This window comes from Acanthaster planci, linkage group LG14, assembly GCF_054643075.1.
Source record: "Acanthaster planci isolate LZ-2023a linkage group LG14, COTS_SCS, whole genome shotgun sequence".
NCBI classification, from domain to species: domain Eukaryota; kingdom Metazoa; phylum Echinodermata; class Asteroidea; order Valvatida; family Acanthasteridae; genus Acanthaster; species Acanthaster planci.
Window position 1 is genome coordinate 1,241,760 of NC_141790.1, and position 21,773 is coordinate 1,263,532.

Consider the following 21,773-nt stretch of genomic DNA (forward strand, 5'->3'; position numbering starts at 1 on the left):
CTTTTTGGTGTGATATAACTTATAAGCCTTATCGCTAATACCGCATGGCTGATTTTGCACAACTGTGGAAAGGTACATGTACATGCCTTTACCCGGGTATTGTGGAAAGGGAAAAGGGGCAATGTTTGCCTCTTTTTCCTTCCCATGATGCCTTTACTCACTCTTGCAGTGTTAGCAATAAGACGTAGTGTGGGAGGTATAGCACATTAAAATAGTGAAACTTCAGGCACATTTGATATAAAAGTTAAGAGTTTAGTCAATAAGTGAATAATTTTCCCCACAGATTGTAACACTATTATCTATTTTTGCCCTTAGAGTTTCGTGTGTGAAATTTGGAAATCCACCAATTGACCAATCAGAGAGAAGAATCAATACTCAGTAACGTCATCTCGACCACGAGAATGATAGAGCGAGCACTATGGTTGGACAGGCAGACCCAGTATTATGCAAACACTAATCCTATCAACTTTTTCATCCCCAAGCCTACTGTAATTGCTTATTTTTACAACCACCCCCCCCCATTGCGTGGCTGCCAATGATATCTAATGTAAGGCCAGCATGTAATGACTGCTGTTGTCCGGAAACAGGACATTAGCAGTAGCATGATGTATGACAGGTCATGGCCGTAAATTTTGCTCATTACCATGATTACAACCATGGAGGAAGGAGGGGAAACTGAGCTCCTTTCAGCAAATACTTAACAGTTTGAAATAACTAAATTCTCACCTATTCTACTCCTTTCTCGGCTAATCTTTTTGAAAACGTTTACATGGCTTCTAACTACTTCTTAGAGAAACATCCAGGCCTCAGGCAAAAATCGAGCTGCAATCGCGCCACCGGCAAACGGAACAACGCGCTTGTGTACTGTGTGCACACGATAAAAAAGGGAAAGAACGTGTGTAGGAGTATCGGAGGAGACTGGGTTCCAGACCTCTGTGACAGAACGAGGTAGCGCCGTTGTGGGGGCGGGGCCAACATAGAGCCAGGGGAACCGTCTGTGTGTCGGTTCCGGCTGAGACCTGGAGGAGTTCCGTTTAAGTTAGTTAAAAGCTTCCGTTTCCCACAAAAGCGCAAAGTAGGCACAACTACTAGACTTTTCACTTCAAGCATCGGTGATCTCATTGTCCAACGGAGCCTGCAGCTCCAAACTTCTATGTTGGGGCATGCATTCCGGTCCGTTGATTTCCCAACCACCACATCACGCCCGGCGCGCGATGGTCGCGCCATGACAAATAAGGTGACTCAAAGACACCCCCTGCAAGGTTGTTTATAATGACAAAAACAATTACATTACTAAGAAACTTGTCCACTGATACTATATTTTTCATTGGAGACTATTTTATTTTTCATCGTAGAATATTAATTACTTTTCATGTATTTGCGAAATATCTTTTTTGACGTTACCATTCAGTTCACCTACTAATTTAGTGCCATCTGATTGTAAAATAATCCTACTACACTGATAAGGTAAAAAAAGTTTTATAAAATTACCAGTGAAAAAAGAAACATTTTTTTTACTGCGATTAAGGTCACTTAGTTCTGCAAACAATTTTAATCAAATTTGCTGCTTTAAGATGTCAAAGTTGTGGTTCATTCTTACAAAAATCAACGTTAGACTTACTTTGGATTAACTATCAACTTAAGCAATTAAAAACAGCATCATTATGCAAAGAATGCAAATAAAATATTGCTTTTAACAAAGACAGGAAAATGAAATTTAGCCGATCAAAAACCCAGACCCAAAAATGTGATTTGCCATGAAATAATAAACAGGGTGAAAACAGAATTTTTACAGTTATCGGTGCAGATATATACAGAAAAAAAATGTGAATATCCAATTTGTACAAATGCTTTGTGATTGCTTCATGGAAAAAGCAATTTTGGCCAAACCTCAGGAGATTCTTTTGCTAAAAATTAAAAAAAATAAAGAAGAAAACAAGAATAGCAGAGGTAATTACATGAAAAAGAAATTTATGAGTCTGAAAAATCTATACGGTTTTACAAACCATAAATCTGCAGTCCGGCAAACACGGATAAGAAAAGCACTGAAATGAAGTCGTGTCTCTAACAAGGAAAGTTTTCGGTCCCAATTCTTTGTTTTTCTGTTACTGATTATAAGATAATTTGTGAAATCCCAAGGACCTTGCTATGTTCCACTTCATATGGTTGTCTGATGAAACCAATCTGATATGAAATAAATGCAAGTGCAAAGATTCAAATCATGCACAGAAAAGCAATCACTTGTCCAGAAGTTAACAAATGTAACTAAATCTGTTGTCAAACGTGGACCTCTCTCACACAAGAATCCCGACAAGAAAAAGGAAAAGAAATTTTCAGAGGCCTTTGAAAAGCGGATCATCAAGCACCAAAATTCAAAAAATATTAATTTGTAGTACATTTACAAAGTACTAAATATTTCTATTACACGCCAGCGTTATATTTTTCACGATTCCCTTTTCATAAACGGATAAACTTATCAGACAGTGTGCTCTTATTTACTGAGAGCAGAAATGTGGACTTTTGCACAAGAAGAAATGCCTCATGAGTTAGATATATTAGGAATACATTAATAAAATGACCAATTATTGCAAATCACTTGTCATAGTATATCAACTCAAACTGGACGTAATGAAGCACAAATACACCAACTGGTAATGGCAAAAGATTCTTTACAAAACTGCTGGTGGCAACCACTCCATCTTTAATACTAAAAGTGAGTACATTAAAAACAAGGTCTCATTACTACCTTGGTGGTTTGTCCCACACCATGTTTCTTGTATAGACCACTCTCAGTTTGCCTACAACTTGTATGGGTGGCCAAAGTTCACAGAAAAATCATCCTTTGGTTGGTTTCTGATTTGACATCCCATTAACTCTAAATAGGGTGGTATTTTCATTCAGCATTTAGTAGTACGTGTATTATTATCTAGTGTTCTGATGGCTGCAAGGGATTTTTAACACTGTACAAATTACTCTTTTACTTTTGTAATGACAGCCAGCCATAGTTTCAGCAGCCACTCATGGACGTGATGTAAACAAGAGAAAACCCCTATTATCACCAAAATATTTTCATTTTTTTGAGGCTCTGGACAATTCTTATTTCTTCCAAGGGAAGTGAAGAAAATCCCCACAGTCCGAATATGAAAGTACACTCTGTCGGTCCAGTAATGAAAGGTCCCTAAGGCAGTTGCACGGGTTTCAGCAAATACTCTCAGGGCCTTCTTTAGAGAATGAAAGAAATCTTTTTTCAATTGAAACAGAGCATGTTCTCGACTATGGTATTTGCTTAATTACTTTTGGAAGCCAGATAAGACGTGAAGGTTTTCATAGTGAAAGAACTATTTGAGTAAAACGATTGCGGTTACACCATGGATCAATCTCTTTCTTGGGTATGTGTGGTTCTGAGAAGAACTGGGGAATAACTTGACATTTTGAACAGTGTACTCTGTCCGTCTTCAGGAGACTTTGGGAGCCAGTATACTAAAATTTCATGGATTGCTTTCTACCGGTTTCATGTTTGAAAGTAATGTTTTTTCAGTGACGGCCTGTTAGTACAATTTTTCATTAAAAACCTTATTGTACTGACACGACAATGCGTCTTTTGCCCCGAATTCATGACTTTGGTACCTACTACACAGTGCCATAGTGAAGGCATTTTCTTGGGGGGGAGGGTGCCAGAGTCAATCTGCTGACTGGTAATTTGTTTGACAACCTTATGTCGTGTACAATTCACAGAGTGATCCATGGTAAGTTAAATTTCATGCTTAAGGGAAATGCAGACGGTCAATATATATCGTTTACATACTTCTTTCGGATTCACTTGCCGAGCGAAGCTCCATTTGCTGACTGGAATTTATTAGGGGGGGGTGCCACACCCCCTCATGCCCCCCAGTCACTACGCCCTAGCTAGTACATGTATATTGTAACAGTAATCACTGAGGTAGTTTCAATTGCGACACAAACATCTGGCTAAACAAAACTTCTCTGGCTCTCGACATTCTGTTCATGTCTACAATCTATTCAGAACCAGGGGCCAATGTAAGAGCTTCAAAATACAGAAATTTGCTAAGCAAAGAAAATATCTGCTTACCAAAAACAGATTACCAGCCAAAGTGTACAGGTGAGTATAGGGCTCGTGACTGCTAATTTCTTCCTGGCAAATAAATGTGACCAGATCCCACAAAACGGGTCTTAAGGCAACACTTTGCATTTGAAAGAGCAATCTGAGTTCTCTGTTTTATGTACCACCCAGTTTGACATCTTGATGATAATGGGAAATACATGGGGGAAAATGTTCAGCGTTGATATCTGCTCCAAGTGGGAACAAAAGAGGGTGGATTTTTAAATGAAATTGACCGCTCGTTGGTACAAACTCACCACGTAGGCGTGCACGTTCATGCACGTTTGGCATGGGCCACACCGAGGAACATACCACAAATTTATGGTTTCCGAATGCTTGCAAGAACCCGGTTGGAAAACTTCATACCAGGTTTTCTTTATTTTGCCGGCGAGGGTGCACTTCAGCTCAGGGCGGATTGAATCACAAGGTGCAAGATTCTCTCAAAGACCTTCCACTCATGAGTTGCTCTGGTGACTTGTGACTCGTTCTGTTAGGTTGGATCACATATTTGCTGAGCAAGATTTCCTGCTGTTTACCTCTATGAAATTGGCTCCTTACTTGCAATGAACAAAGTCTACACTGTTCTTTGGCCAGTGGTCCTTTATCTATTGAGCAGTTCTTTTCTGCACTTGGCAAATATGTGTACTGCGCATACTGTGTAATATTTGATACTACTCTGTTGCTGCTAAACCTATTTGCTGCTCAAAGGAATTTTACATTTAAAGCATAATTGAGTGCTCTGCAGGCCCCGAACGCTGGGTGTGTAAAAAAAAGGGTTTTGAAAAACTACGCTGGCTGGTGCAAGATGGATGCTGGAATAACAAAGCATTGATGAATACATCACATCCAGGGCATAGGGATAATTCACAGTACTAATCAAGCCTTTTGAAGAAAGTTTTGGTGGTATTATGAATCGTTCCTATTCAGTGGGCCTGGAGCCGTATCTTTGGATTTATTCCACTGGTTTCCCCGGCACCTTCATCTTGGCTGCATGCTCCAGCTCATTGCGGAAATAGTCTATGGTCAGCTGCAGGCCTCGATCAAGGGGCACCTGCACCCAAAAAAAAATCAAGGAAATTACTGATAAACTAACCGTGTGTCCAATATTTATAGCTGCAACAAAAGGTAACATGTGTACTTATGGAAGCCACTGGCTCGGGGCAGTAGACCTTCATCACAATGCTGCCATGTTTGTCTTGTTCCCTGTAGGACCATCGGCAATAGTAATACAAGTTCACATATTGATAAAAGGGAATCGACTATTTTCCCTTTCAGCCTGGTTACATTGGTGTGAATGAAGAAACACAACATGGCTGCCTTATGACAGAGGTGTATAGAGGAATGAGTTGCTTGGGGCCTGAGCAAGTTGATTCAGAGACGGCCCGACTGACGGAGGGAAATGGGTAATGATGAGTTTTTGACGGGCCTAGCCGTTGTGTTGTCTGATAAACCCAGACTCTCTTCACAATTTCAAAGGACACCAGGATTTCTAGGAAAGAGGGACCAGACGTGCACATGTTTTCAGAGGTACTAATTTTATACTCACCACGGGCTCCCAGCCGAGTATCTTCTTTGCTTTGGAAATGTCTGGTTTTCGGCGCTGTGGGTCGTCCTCTGCAGCCGCCACATTCTGTATGACGCTGTTGCCACCTGATGAAACAAAATGACATTTAGTTACGTTTACAAGACTGTCCAAAAACTGGCTTGTCTCACGACTGCAATGACAAGATGCATGTTGTGACCGATTCTGCCTCGGTTTTGTCAATGAAGCTGCATAAACCCACCAAAATTGGTTCAAAAATGGAGACCAGACTAAGGAGAGAAGACGTTGTAGGATCGTGTGCATGATTTGTACCCTCTATTTGTGAATAACATTGTTCTACTTGTTCAGCATGTCAACAAGAACATCGGTGCTTTCTCTAATGCCAAGCTGCAACGAGCAATTCTGTGGCGGCATTTCACACCTTGAAAGCAAATCTTAACAAAAACCTGTCTGCCAGGCGCACCTCCTGGTGATGTTCGGTGCCGATTTTGATGAGCACCGATGGATTTTGTTTGGAGATTGGACATCAAAACAAATATCCAGTTGAAAGTGGGGTGTCGGTCAGCGAGTTTGGCCGGGACTTACCGATGTGCCATCAAAAACTTAGGCCTTGTCCAAATTACCTCCTGTGGCTTGAAATTTCCATAGAGTTGTGTGTAATTCCAAGCCACAGCCATGCAAATTTGCCCACAGCCATAAAGCTGCATTAATAAAAAGGCACCTTTCCATATGTAAGATTTTTGGTACGTTGCGTGCATGACGTATTCTTGCATTTCACTTTCACAGACAAAAAAAATTGACTCCATTAACGTCACACACGTGTGCGTCATGTTCGGCTGTCAAAATCGCCTCGGGAGTGATTAGACGAATACAAGTGGTGCAAGTGTTGACGTCCATATGGAAAGGCGCCTTGAGTCTGTAGCCATGGACAATGTCTGTCAACAGGGTCTGATTTCAGTTCAAACAGTAGCCTTGTGCACAAACTATCAGAGAGCGAATGATTCCAATGAATAGACTGTACTTTATGAATTCCAACTTCAAATACTCTATAGACCTGTTTCACCCACATCACTGGAATGCGCTAAATGTAAACAATATCACCACGTGTGGACCTCCTTGGCCACGGTGATCGCATATATATCTATGGGCAATTTCGACCAAGCGCAAGTGCGCGTTCGAACGCTGCATGCTTGACTAATTTATCTTGAATAAGTAGATTACCATCATCACACGATGCACTCATTACCATCACAACACATCGCGGTCCAGCACGATTGTGACATCACGGGAAAAATGTCTATAGGTACATATGTACAGGCCTCTGTACTAACCATGTCAGATTTTGCTCGTATGTGCACTTTTCTGTGAAGCCATTAGGGGCCCATGGTCAGCCGAGTACCATAGGAAAGTACACAAGTAAACAAAGTGCAGCAACCTCAGTAAGGAGGCCTATTCACACATGTGCTAATGTAAGATGCACACCTAACATTAGGCATGTTAGGTGTCGCGAAGGACCCCATAAAGGACTACAAAAAATAGATTTTCAACTAATTTTGGTTATTCAGGCAAACTGCATTCTGCTCTGCGTATCATCTCTGCAAATGTGACTTTCAGATTAGAAGGGCAAGGGCTGAACAAACAAACGGTCGTCGTTCATCCCAGATTTTATTTCCTCTGTTTGTACTTGCCTATTTTGCTTCTGATAATCTGGGCAAATTCCATGATGGTGTGCTCGTCTGGGTTACCCTGTGATTAAAAAAAAGAGCGACGCAATCACAAATTAAAACTTGAACCCTGATCCCTGTCGCCGAATTTTATCGAGTTCAATAATCAAATCTCATCTTTGACAGTTCCTATTTGGATATGTCCCAAGAACTCAATTTGAACGAGAACTGCGCACAACTTCCATTATTTGTTGTAAATCACAGATGCTCTGCTGACAGACGACTCCAGCAACATTTCATCGGCCTATCCTGATGGCCCCTTTAATGGCGGAAAGCACTGCATTGGGTTCTTATGGAGCAACTGTCATGTAGCAGCGGTTTTGTGCAAGAGTTATCACAATGCCTAATGCCACTGGTGGGGGCCACTGATATAAATGATATTGAAACCATGGTAACAGGATTCGTCCACAGGAAATGGATTCGTTTTGTTACTTTTTGTTTTGGTGTGTGTGCTTCCGAATTTTATTTACCAAATTGACAGGAGAGGACTCGTTTGAGTTCATCAGCTTGATCAGACCGTCCACTAAGTCACTGTAATCCAAAGCACAGGGATAATAATTACGTGTAATCAGCAACAATTATTCATGACGACAGGGCTAGAATCGCAGCAGCTTTTTCTCATGACTCCGTGGGTTGTGCTGCTTCGAGATTTGTTAGCAAATGCTGTGCATTAACCCTCCTATGCTGAAGTCACTCTTTAGGTCATTTGGTAAACATCTCAAAGAAGCACAGCTGTGTTGTGTTGTGCACTGCACCAACAGTCCCTCACCATGCTCACAGGAATATCAGATTGCACTTTTGTGCTGCCCAACAACTGTGCTTCACTGTTTCATGTGCATCATTGTGCAGTAAACCAAATGCAGTGAAGAGGACTGCACAAAAGACCCTCGGTCATTTTGTGCTGACAACCTACTGTGTACACACTGAACCTGTGCATGTTTGAGTTCCATATAGAAACTACATGCTCACCAGTGACTGTGGGCATTTGTGCACATTTGTGCTGTAAAACCATAGGAGGGTTAAAGGAATCTTTTGTCAACCTGTGCTCAAATTTATTCGCTCTTTCGCCATAATTACATGAATCGAGTTTTGGGATTACGTAATTTACGTCTGGCCTTCCCATACCTGACATATTGGAAGGAGCGAGACTGCTTGCCGTGGCCGTAAACGGTGATGGGCTGGTCCTGCAGAGCTTGCAAGATGAAGTTGCTGACCACCCGGCCGTCGTTCATGTGCATGCGGGGGCCAAAGGTGTTGAAGATTCTCGCCACCCGCACGTCAACTTTATCCTACAGGACGTGAAGTGAACAAAACATGTCCGGTTCCCACAAAATGAGTATTAAACAACTTCTCAGTAGTGTTGCATTAGGAAGAGCAACCGGAACTCTTTGCTTTGATGCACCGCTCCGTTTGAGCTTCTTGATGGAAATGGACATCAAGTGGGAGCGAAAAACAAGATTCCCCTTTGAGGCCTTTACATGTATCGCAAAGTACGTGTAGCTCCGCTGACTGGCGGCTCATTTGTTTGATCGGCTCAAAAATGAGAATCCAAGATTTTTTTCACCAAATAGTTTTGGTGTCTGGGTCATGTGCCACATTTAGTTTGCAACACTTTCTAATATACGGACACTGCCTTCATCCGCATTACAGGAAACTCATAAACATGTGTATAATTTCTACAGCTATTATCACGTTGCATGAAATTTGCATTTGTAAGGTTATCGCAATTTGCTGTTTTCCGTTATCATAATCACCAGATCCACTGGGAGAAAGCCGTGGATTAGCATCTCAGGTGCCACGGCCCACAACGTCTTTTCACTTTTGTTTCCTCCTGTTGCTACATGTATTTTAAATGCTAACTAAAAATCCTACACTTTCTTCTCGCAAATTATCTGTCATCCGGTAATTTTGAAAAACTTGGCTGGTTGAAGGGTACGGTGCGTATAACTGACCTGTAATTGATACCGTATGTTTTGCAGGTTTGCATAATTGGATAACACATTTTTTTCACTCTGACTTTGTATTTTCTGCGCCAGAAAAACATGTGTACATGTATATGTAAACCCTAAACAGCCCCGACTTCTTCATTAGCCTATGACTTTTTTTTGCACATGACACAGGGAAAAGGGTTAACGACCCAACTTGACCTTTTGTGACCTTTACCTGCTTGGCATAGGCGTAGCACATGGTCTCGGCCACCCTCTTGCCCTCATCATAGCACGCCCGGGGCCCGATGGGGTTGACGTGGCCCCAGTACTCCTCAGTCTGGGGGTGCTCCTGGGGATCTGCAACCCCAAAAATCATGCCGAAAATTTGGGTGTCTCTGGCTTTTTAAAACCCCCTACTAGAAATCAAAATTCACAGGTCATGTAATGTCATCGGATCGCACAAAAGGAGTCTTAAGGTCATATTTTTGAGCTTTTCTTTTTTAGTCTGCATTGTGAAGACAGCAAACTGAACCGGTTGTGATATTTAGCGTCAACACAAACAAGTTGCGTCAACAAAGCGTCAACAACTTAAAAATACCTCTAAAGATTTAAAGTGGTTTTATCATATTTTAGAGACTCTATTATCTACTACTGAGGAAGAGAAACAGCAAATGTGCTTCCAGATTTGCGTAGGAAAACAACAAATTTTCACTATGTATCGGGGCTGCCGTCTTTCTTTTCTATGCTGTCCATGCTAAAACAAGATGGTGGCCAGTTGGGCTGAGTGAACAGACCTGACTTTATCGCTCAAATTTCCACCCTAAAATACCATTTTAGATAAATCTGATACATTGAATTTGATACGTAGGAGCCCAATTTATTTAGTAAACTAAATATAGCATTTTTTGCATAAATATGCTTGAATAACTTGTTGACACTTTGTCAAGGCCTGTTGACAGTAAATAGCATGACCCAACTAAACTGTTCAGGTTGACAGCTGTTTCGTTTATCATTCAGTTTGGCATCCTCATGAAAATGGACATTACATGTATCTGGGTGGAAAAAACTGACAGCCCCTATTGATTTCCTTTAAGATTCTCTTAAAGGCCTTTTACTCAAACGTGGCTCTGCTGTCTTATTAGGTTGGGTCACTGATGAAAAACCCCATAAAAACCTTTTAGGCTTTCTCCTGTGATAGGTTTTCAAGCGGCTACAGCAGTGCTCTGAAGCATCAAAAAGGCGAGGGCAGTGAAGCATAACAGAAGCGTAACAAAAGCAAGCCTCACTTGCGCAACCCCTACATTTACATGTGTGGAAACAAAGATCCTCGTAACTTCACATCTGCTGGGCGAGCCAGTTTTCTATGCATTCAAATCATATGTTGCACTTATGCAACTTTGTAATCTGTCACCAAATAGCTCATAAGAGAAGGGTTTGGAGTTGCTCACAATGGGAGTAACGTACACTTCAGAACAGCATTTGTTGAAAAACACTGTTCCAGCATGCACCTGGAATGTCTGCACACACACAAAAGATAACAACTGGAACACTGAAAAGCTGCAAAGGACTTGGTGTTGTTTTTTTCAAACTGCAATGTCATGAAAAAAGTGGAGAATCAGTTGAACGAAGGAAAAGCATTCAAAGCCTGATGATTATAGTGTTTGAAAGAATGTGCAGGACTTTGACAGACACAGCCAAACCAGCACTGTTTTAAATGGGGTTTGGATGCCCCTGGGAAGTTTAACCGTAAAGAGTGTGCCGCTATTTCCTGAGCTCGGACAAAGACGAAGCTTGAGCCAGAGGGGTGTCTGGGTATCCTTTGAACATGCTGAAGGTCGTTTTGGACATCTCGATTTATTATGCAAAGCACTGGAAAGGATTTCAAAAAAACTTGGGAAACTCAGGTTATCTGTTATTCAAGTATTCTGAACCCAAAAGATGCAATTGTTCTTGAAATCTAGTTAAATTGAGCAAGACACAGCCAATTTTAAATACCAAATTCTCAATTCATGTCTGAAGTCTGTTGAGAGGACAAGTCTTACCCCCGTACACTTCGGAGGTGGAAGCCTGCAAGATCCTGGCGCGGGTCCTCTTGGCTAGGCCCAGCATGTTGAGCGTCCCCAGGGAGCTGGTCTTGATGGTCTTGATGGGGTTGTACATGTAGTGGGGCGGGGAAGCCGGACAAGCCAAATGGTAGATCTGATCCACTGGAGAAGAGGAGAGGTGAGAACATCCGTCAGTGAAATGCAGGCTTTCAAGCCCTAAGAGTCCCTAATCCTCCAATGTCAATATCCCCCTGGAGGTAAGAGTGTCTGCAACTGAACCTAGAGTCCCAGATGCAGTACTGTGGTAAAGATTCCTCGAGACCACCATAAAACCATAATAGTCATGACCTACATGTATTCAATTAAACTGGAAGAAAAACATTCCTTTGTCACTGCTCACCCCATTACTGGTGACTAGTCTTCTAAGTTTCTAAGGTTCCCAAATTCTGCGTAAAACCTAGGCTCAACGAGATTTTACGAAGGGGAATGCAGAGTACACATAGAGAGTACAAATGAAAGAATTCAAGAACGAATTCAATTTTACTTCACGAACGCAATCAGCCATTGACTTTAAAACATGTATTGTTGGCTCATAAATATCTAAAGTGGATAACTACATGTATGCATAAAATTCACCTTCTATAAGAAGTGGCTCCACGACATCGTGATTGATCAGTTCAAAATTGGGGTGTCCCACCCACTGTTCGATATTGCGTTTGCGGCCTGTGAAGAAGTTATCCACCACGGTGACCTCGTGACCTTCCATCATCAGGCGGTCGGTGAGGTGGGAGCCCACGAACCCAGCTCCGCCGGTGATCTGCGGAGTGTCCAAAAGGTAACAATCAGTGATTCAGAGTGGTGGACCATTACGCAATCACCGGGGTGCTCCATCAAATGTGTGCCTAATAGCTTTGACAGACCATGTTGGAATGTCGTGGCTACGGCTCCGAATAAACTCGTCTGTGGAAGCCACAAGCTAGAGGCTCCTTGGATTTCCCACAGACGTCATCATCAAGCCATGGCCTAGAAATCTGAACTCAACCTTATGCGGGAGTGCAACAGTCCCAAAAGTACACAAGTCTTCAGCAAACCAGCGCTATGTACTGATGAGTGTCTACGGCGCAGGTTGTTCGCATGATAGAACGGCGGTCGTTGTTGTACAGGTAAGCACCGCTGTCATAAGCTGGTAAGTACATGAGTACGGTTATCTCCGTTTCCCTCGTTTTAAATTTTCCACAGGAATTCACTTCTGCAACTTGAGAGATTTCGCATTTCACCCTCTTGTGATCAAATGTAACTTGCAGAGTTTGCCACTTGTTCTACCTGTGGCATCCGATGGCCATGTACATGTGCATCGCAACCGTGACCCCCATTCTATCCCAACAGGCACTGCAGTAGAAAGTGTGATATTCTTACCTGATCACTGCCAAAAGGTTGTTATCTAAGAGGGTAATTCAGCCAGTTTCTGAACTGAAGGACAGATGGTGTATAAATTACAGGTGTGAGTTTTACACCATGTACATCCAACCTCTAGCATTGCAGAGTTTTGTGCGATTTCTGTAGGAAGCCTTGTGTAACACTGTCATACGTACATGTATTTCCTGACACTCAACTCACCAATATCCTCTTTCTTTCACTTTCTGGTAGATAGCGGACTTCTGGGTACTTCTTCATGGTCCTGAAGATGGAAAGTACACCAGAGAATTTCATTAATCTCTTAAATGTACCCCGATTGTCTAAATTAACATGCTGCACGTACAATCACTGACATTATGTCTACAGGTCTAGTGTGCTACAGTCACCACAGTTTAACAAAAATCCAAACCAAGTATTTGCCTTGACAAGACTAGGTGTACCAGGCACACCTGGTAAACGGCAAAAATAGCAACTGGTACAGGTACAATGTACATGATGATCAGTGGACCACTCAGAGTTTGGCTCTCCATCATGAATATGTATGAGGTATGATAATATACATGTATGTACCTTATATGACACTGGCTGTGACCTGTTATGCTTAGCAAATATTTGAAGTGCTCCACAGTTCCATGAAATTCACCCCAGCACAGCTACATACATGTACAAGTACTTGTCACTATAGGTAGTAACTCCTTGTAGAGTACACGGAATGTACACATGCGTGGTTACAGCATATGACCACTGCATTTTGAAACTGAAAGTTTAGCACCTGAAGGCTGAATTTTCAATTACACAGCTGCTTTTGTTTTCATAATACCAATGGCCAGAATAGACGTTATAACGTGAGGCACTGCACTGGATGCCATTTAATAATTCAAAGCTTTTTCCTGTTGATACACGCGCGTCAGCGTGACAGGTGCATTTCCAAACATCATCTAAATTGTTTACATTATCTAGAAAAATGGAACAGGAGTACACCTGCGCCCAGAAAAAATTGTTTGTCAGGATATATTTTTGGAGTGGATACTTTGTTCTCGACTGCCACTTCTGTTTTGAAAATGCCATTGAAATTTGCAGCTAAGACAGGTGACAGAAAATTATGGGCATAGTTTGGTGTTTTCCTCCCAAACTCCTCACGTTTGGGAGGGCAACCATGGGTTGAACATATTTAACCCCCAACCCCAATCTCTATGCTGACAAGTAGATGCAGGGAACTTCCTGTGTCACTGTGTACAATACAATTTCAAATGAGTGTGATGGTTGACGGTATTTTCAAGCTACTTACTGTTTTTCCAATTCAGTCAATCTCTCCTGAAGCGGCTGGATCAGCTGAGAGGGAGAAACAAATGGGATATTTCCATTTAGCATGTTTAGAATCAAGAGTAACTTCCAACAGCAAATGTTTACGTGGCTACCAGTCCTCTCATTTGTAAATCAAATCAACGAACCACAAGAACTACAGTTGGATAGTTTAAACTCAACAAACGTGGCACAACTCACAATTGGGTATGACTCAAAGCTAAATGTCCTGCACATATAAATGCAGCTTACATGTAGTTTTGAATGGTTAAAGAGCATTTCTAAGGAAAATATGTTTTGTCTGATTTTATCTGTTCATGCATGTAGCCATTGTTTGGCATGCAAAAGGGCTTATCCACAGGGCGAGGGTTCCCCTCGTTTTCTCTGTATGACGCGATATACACTCAGAATTCATATCTTCGCATGAACAGAAAAAAGTCCATTTAAGCTTATTATAGTTGAGCTCTGGAGACAAAGGACGCTGTGTTTGATTTGGATGCTTCCACATTTATTTGAACAGATAAAATCAGAGAAAATATATGTTTTCCTTAGAGGTGCTTTTTAATATTCGATGTTTATTGATTATGGGTAAACACTGGAACAAAATTTAAAACAAAAGAGGAAAAGGGAACATATTTGCACATCTCACAAATCTTGACCTCTGTATCAATCTTGAAAAATATTTACCGGTACATGTTCATGCATATTCATATGGATTCTGAAAAAGATGCACAAGAATATTGCCTACTGCACGATATGCGTGGTTGAGTACAAATGGTACACTGTAATTGTACATGTAAAAATATTGCACAGGTGTGGAAAAGCACCATAAAATCATCCCAAGCAAACATGCATACCAATATGTACCAGTGCATGTACAAAATGTACAGCACATGTAACATGTGGTTGTGTACAAATGGTACATTGTAATTGAACATGTAAAAATATTGCACAGGTGTGGAAAAGCACCATAAAATCATCCCAAGCAAACATGCATACCAATATGTACCAGTACATGTACGAAATGTACAGCACATGTAACATGTGGTTGTGTACAAATGGTACATTGTACTTGTACATGTAAAAATATTGCACAGGTGTGGAAAAGCACCATAAAATCATCCCAAGCAAACATGCATACCAATATGTACCAGTACATGTACAAAATGTACAGTACATGTAACTATTCCACCTCCCCCATACAGAATAGCTCAATGGGCCCTTTTGTTTGGCCAACCCACCAAGTCTGTCATTTTCAAATCCTCTGTGTCAGCAAAACAGTGTCAACACCATGAATACCCAGAGACCCTCTTATGCCACCACTATGTTTTGTTGCATCAAAGCCATTCCCTCTGCCCAGCATGCCAGTGCATGTCCATGTATTTTAGTTATGTAACGGCGGACGGGCATGTACAAAGCATGCACAGTATAGTCACGCACACACAATGTTCCTGCCTCCATGTTCCTGCATGGCTAAATACACGTATCTCACTGCCTCTTTAGAGGCCATTATGTTTGAGCATGTACCCCTGTGGTGTTCATCCACTCTCAGATGGTAAACACCAAATTAAAATTAAAAAATGCTTACTTCCCGCTTCAGTGCGCCTGCCCTACCTTTTGCAGTTGAACCTGCACACCTTCCCCGAGATCTTTCACCCATCTGTGAGACAAAACAAACAGACAAGCAAAAAACAATAGATGGTTAACCGGAAAAAAAAGGTTTGTTAAAAATGAGTCTCCTTAGCATAAACATCACATTTAATTGCAGTTTCTTGTTTGGCCGCACAGGAGATGTTGAACAGCTACATACATGTAAGAAAAACGAATGTTCTAAATCTAACCTTCAATTTGAAACAATTTCATTCTAGATCACTAAGATTTGAGTATATTTACCTTCCCTTTGCCAGAAAAAAAGTTAAAAACTGCCTGTCTATTCCAAGCATAAATTTAAAACTAATCCTCCTTTATGCTTTATGAGTGTGTCTCCATTCCCTCCAATATTTTGGAAAGGAATTATGAAGAGTTATTCACAGCTGTTCAAGATTTCCTTGAAAATATAAGGTGTAAATGTTGTACTTCAGTAAAGCCTGTCCAAAATTGCTCTTGGTGTGTCTTTGACTCAGTCAGTGACCTGAAAACTTCACACAACAGAAGTTGCTTCTCTCGCCACTCCTTGGGGAATCCCCCTTGCAATGTTCCATGCTTTGTTCCATTCACCCTCGACATGTTTACTGCATCTTTTAAGACCCCCCCCCAATAAAATGTTCTATTGGTATCAGAGAAGCAGTCTTCTTTGCATCCACAGATTACCAAAAGCCTTGCCTCTGTTCTTGAGATAAGTTCATGCCACTTCTCTGAGCATGTTCTACACACGGAGCATTGGCTCTCTTGAATAAAAAAAATTGGACAAATCGCTAAACGAGTGCTCATTTCCCCAAATTTGTACCTTGAATCTTCTTCGCCTCGGGTGCCACACAACAAACCTGTAAGATAATTGCAATGATGAAAACGAGACATTAGTCTCAAATATTATTTCAAAGCTTATAATGTTCAACGACATGTAAGACGAAGAGTTTCTCAAATGTCACGGAATCCATGGCAAAAAGTCCACTAACTCTTCTCTGGAGAACTTTGTTGCATGTTGCATACATGAAAGTCGACTTTCAGTACAACGTACACAAACTGAGCAACTGCAAAGTTACTGAAGACCAGGTCAACCTCTGCAAAAGTAGAAGCCCTAAATTACAACATAGCGGTAAATGTACGTGTATGTTTCATAAAAACTACTGTAGTTAAATACATGTATATCAAGCTTATCTCAAGAAGCTATTTTTGTATTCTTCACAGTGAACTTCCACCTTTGCCCAGCAAATTGAAGCCAATTTATACCGAGTATTTCCCATTTGATAATCACGGCAATTCTCTGCCCCCCCCAAAAAAAAAACACAAGTAAGGAAAAATGGGCCTTTACAGTACTGCAGTTGCCCCAGTGAACATTCCGGCAACATGCCCTTTGCCACACTCTGGCTCAGAGCATGAGATGTTTCTGACAGTTAATTTATTTTTTTTCAACTACCCCAAACCTGCTATACTCCAATAGTAAGTTTGTGAGGTTTTGGCAGGTTTGGTACCGTACCTGATGAACTTCTTGTTGAGGTTTGTGAGACTGGGGATGAAAGGCCCAGGGAGATGGTGTTGTTGGATTCTCTGTGAGTTGGGACACACAGGGTTCATTGTGTGCAGTGTTTGGCTTGCTGTACCAATTGTTGGACTATGCCTATGCCTAAGTCATGCTATAATTTTGTACTGCATAGACCAATCCATACCATATCATTCAAACTCCAACAGAGTCATTTTATTGGAGTTTATTAGGTTTGGTACAGTGACCTGCATGTACAAGTACATAGACTAGTACATGTAGGCCTACATGTATCTGTTGGATTTGTGAGGTTCAGTATGCTTTCTAGAGCAAGAGCCTAGGGGGGTTAGGGTTAATGGAAAGAAAAGCAGGCCACATTTGGCTGGAGACAGCTCATGTAACCTCCACATGGCAGACAAAAACAGTCAGAGTCTGGCCACACGCCACACTTGTTGTCTAAATGTACCCTCTGTGGGCTTAAAGATTCAATTTTAATCTTGTGACTGACAATGTCACTTTTTGTCAGATTGTCCTCCAACCCAACCCGTTTTTTGACAAGTTTTACCATTTGTAATACGAAGCTAAACCCTTAGAGCTTCCCTGAAAGGCAAATTTTAGTGGGTTCTGAGAGTGCAATAATTCCACTTTATGAATGTAACACTTGCTGCCTGAAATCTCATAAAACAAAGAACTTTCATGACTTTGGCGCACATATCACGGAAAGAAAGGCCTGTGGACGTACTGTATGTAGTGAGATTCGTGAGAAAAGTTTCTTGAAAAGACAGCATTCAAGTCTTACAAGAGTACTTTTCTGGTGGGGGAGGGAGGGAGTGTTTGTCGATCTGCTTATTTGTTTTTCATCGTCAACCCAACTCAGAGGGCACTATTCAATATTTTCACAAAGACAGAATACTGTACGAATGACCCTGTGACCCGTCTGAAAAATACTGGTACCAGTTTACATGCAGATAGCGCCCTACAGTTTACACACATACATCTCTTTTCTGTGGTTTGGGAAATCTCTGTTAATATGGCATGCCGGAAATGGGAATTTCAAGATGGAAACTGGTGGAATAAATTTCAGAAAACTGGACATGTAATGTAGTTCATGACACACTCACGACATTACATAAATGGATCGTGGAGGAATAAGACATTACAACTGTGGCAATAAACTTGTACGTACATGTATGTACTGTATGCAACATTTATGCATAATAAAATATCAAAATCAATAAATACATGTACAATGTACATTGTACCTGTCCAGTTTACTGTACAGCACATGTATACATGATGTAGGTGGAACAAATATTCATTTTCATTATGCCATGTATGCTCGTATTGGTCCTTGTGCAAAGTACATGTAAATATCGTCAGGTTTGGAAACAATATGCTGGGACCAGCCAAAACATATGTACCAAATTCTTGTCATAAAACAAAAGCACAACAATTCAGGGACGTGAGACTACAGAATTCGTTTTTTATAATATCAGTACGTGTGCGTGTATGCGAACTTGTTTGCTACAATGTTACATGTATATCAAGCGCAGTCTACTCATAAAATGCTGAATGCCTGTCCAATGAATACACTGTACATGTATGTACATGTATGCCCCCTACATGTACACGTACACGTGTGCAAAGCACACAACACGTAAAGCACGTATCGTGTACACCTGTACACTGTCATGACGCGCTGAAGACAAAAGTCTGCACTGTAGACCGGGTAGACATTTTCTGTCTGGGGTCATGCTATAAAGAGTTTTAACTTCCAGACATGCAGGGATTTTGCGTCAACAAGCATCAATGAGCATCAACAAGTTATTCAAACAATAAGCATATTTGTGCAACAAATTTATAATTTACATTAATTAGGTTCCTCCATATAATGTATCATGTTCAATGTATCACATTTATCTGAAATAATATTTGAGTGTGGAAATTTGAGTGACAAAGTTGGGCCTGCTCGTGCAGCCCGACCGCCTGCCATCTTGTTTTCACATGGATAGAAGAGAGAAGAAAAATGGCGGCCCCCATACGTCGTGAAAAATGTTCATTTTCCTGCGAGAATCCACAACCAAATTTCTCTTTCTCTTCCACAGTGGCAGGTGTTAGAATCTTTAAAGTATGATAAAAACCATGTTTAAATCTTTAGAGAGTATTTTTAGGTTGCTGACAGTTTGTTGATGAAACTTGTGTGTGTTGACATTTGTTGACGCTAATTAGCATGACCGTCTGTCTGTGGATGTGTTATGCCCCAAATACAGCGTACATGTAAGTAGCCTACATGTATTGCAGTTGGCATGGTTGGGACAGTCCCAAGTACGGTGCTGCAGTTGAGCTAGTCCACAGAGATGATGTATGAATGTACATGTACATGTAAAAGTGAAGTCGTGTCTCAAGCCTATCCGGTTCTGAAATGACATCACACACAAAAAAGCACCACTGAGTGCAAGCTCCAATTGGACGAACGCATTCACTTCCAGTTCTGTGGTTCCTTGTACATGTACCTGTAACCATGTGCAGTGGGTGTCGTCTAAACTGAAGTGATGTCGCACCTACGAACCGGATTCTTTTAACTTACACAAATTTGGCCCCATAACAGGGGAACACGTTGCTTGATTTTAAAAGCCACTCTGTCATGTGCTTACGTGCTCTGGTCTGAAGTCAACTAGTGCATCAAGCCTTTTATTTGACTGACGACGTCATCGGACTCACTGTCAAAATGTGCATCACATCTCAGTATGCATGTTTCATGTGTCCTTTCCAAACTTTACGTTTCAGTTTGGAAACAGCTCCATATACCGTATACGGACAACACATCATGCCCCTGTGCAAAACCTATGAGATTTGTCTGAAAAACCCAGGCCTACGTACGTGTGTTTTCAAATCAAATGTTTCAGAATTTTCCTAGCAAAATTTCACTTTTTGGGACATGTTATCACTTTCTCATGGCTGTTTTAAGGGAAAATTAGTGTTGTCCATAGCCTATATGGAACTCTTTCCTTCTGTTAAATCATCATATCACTGCAGTCGCTGCGTGCTTTATAATCAGCAAAATAGATTGGCCTATACTAGGCCTACATAGTAATGCACTGTAGGCCAAAGGGCCTAGTCATGTTATGTTTCGACAAAAAACATCCGAGTCATGTCTACTTCGATCTCATTTGTCATTCAATAGGGCCTATGGTTTCACATATTGCAGTATTGACTGTGGGACGACTCATTAACGATACTGACCGAAAAGAACAGCAAAAACCACCCCGATGATCAGGGCCAACCGAAAGCGCTTCATGCACATCGCCACGGAACTCCAGCTGAAAGTCATGCGGCCGCTTCCCGGGACCAACCTCCGGCGAGTGGTTGCGGCGGCGGTGCGTTCGCCCTCTCCCGCTCCCCTCGCCCGGCCGCCAGTGCCGGGATCCTGCCTGGACTCCGTGGCAACGGATTGAGTTCAGAGGCGCCTTTGTCTTTTTCGATTTATGCTGCAGCCCAATCCACACAGGGTGGATTACAACACTAGTCCAACATGAAGGCCGGCCAAGTCAAACAAGAAAGTGTACAGAGCCTCCAAACCGTAATCTTCAAGTCAATATATACCACTTCATGGTCGCCCACGAGGATAATCGTGATCGAGGAAATAAATACAATGTACATGTACATGTACACGTATAGTTTGACCTAAGTTCTTACGTCTACGCGCGTACGCGTAGCCGTGTGTCCCCGAAATCGCCCAACATAAAATAGCCGTTGGCCGACCCCACCGATTGATTTCTCCAGTGGAAAAAAAAATCAATAAACTAAAAGAAGTTTAGTTGACATAACTTACTGCTTTCTGAACTCATGTCTTTGATATCGCCGTTTGTTAAATCTCCTGTCTTGTCTGTCATACTGCAAGGTGCTCGTGATTCAGTATAGTGATACTGAAGACTGTATAGCAGCAGGACATTCAATGCACTGGGCGTAGACTAGTACGGGTATGACATACCATACGGACTCTGCCATGCGTAACATATCATATTATCCTTACTCATTCAAGCGAGTCCTTGGCTTGGGGCAACAATCTCATCCATTTTAGCTCCATGATCTCGTCTAGTCATGGTAAAGATCTTGTGCACCGTATCTTTTCATTAGCATTCAACTGTTTCCCCTTAAGGGGCTTAAAGATTCACCGGCACCCCCTCATCAGCCCGGCTGTTGCTCTATGGCCCCAAAACAGTGGCAATCTTAATTGATTCACTTTAATTTGCATTTTGTAGGCTGTGTATCTGTTCATTTAATAAAGCCAATATTATTTTAGGGGACGAACTACAAAACTCTTCCCGAAGGCCTATATAGCCACTTAAGGCAGCAATTTTTTTGTTGTTTAACTAGGAAGTGCACGCCCACTAAATGCAACTTAATTGGCAGGAACATTATGCAAATCAGCTGGTGATATACTGTACCTATTTCCCACTGCATTTTCATTGATTACGGTAGTACTTTAAAAATAACTAAATATTCATACATTTATATGGCTTCAAGAATTTGGGCCGGCGGTTAGGTATGCCAAC

General features: G+C 41.5%; 1 protein-coding gene across 2 annotated transcripts; it reads right to left on the reverse strand.

Moving 5' to 3' along the window:
- Positions 1 to 1,320: 1,320 nt before the first annotated feature.
- uxs1 (UDP-glucuronate decarboxylase 1) lies at positions 1,321 to 21,195 on the reverse strand. 2 transcript variants are annotated; one of them, XM_022251351.2, is made up of 13 exons: positions 21,050 to 21,195; positions 16,525 to 16,561; positions 15,693 to 15,738; positions 14,065 to 14,108; positions 12,978 to 13,038; positions 11,997 to 12,177; positions 11,358 to 11,522; positions 9,551 to 9,672; positions 8,513 to 8,676; positions 7,858 to 7,918; positions 7,352 to 7,409; positions 5,667 to 5,770; positions 1,321 to 5,171 (listed from the first exon to the last, which is right to left on the reverse strand). In XM_022251351.2, the coding sequence occupies exons 1-13, from the start codon at positions 21,108 to 21,110 to the stop codon at positions 5,073 to 5,075; spliced, it is 1,203 nt and encodes a 400-aa protein (XP_022107043.1). In that variant the 5' UTR covers positions 21,111 to 21,195; the 3' UTR covers positions 1,321 to 5,072. The 2 variants fall into 2 exon arrangements, with proteins under 2 accessions (XP_022107043.1, XP_022107042.1); XM_022251350.2 differs by lacking the exon at positions 21,050 to 21,195 and adding an exon at positions 20,461 to 20,890.
- Positions 21,196 to 21,773: the final 578 nt, after the last annotated feature.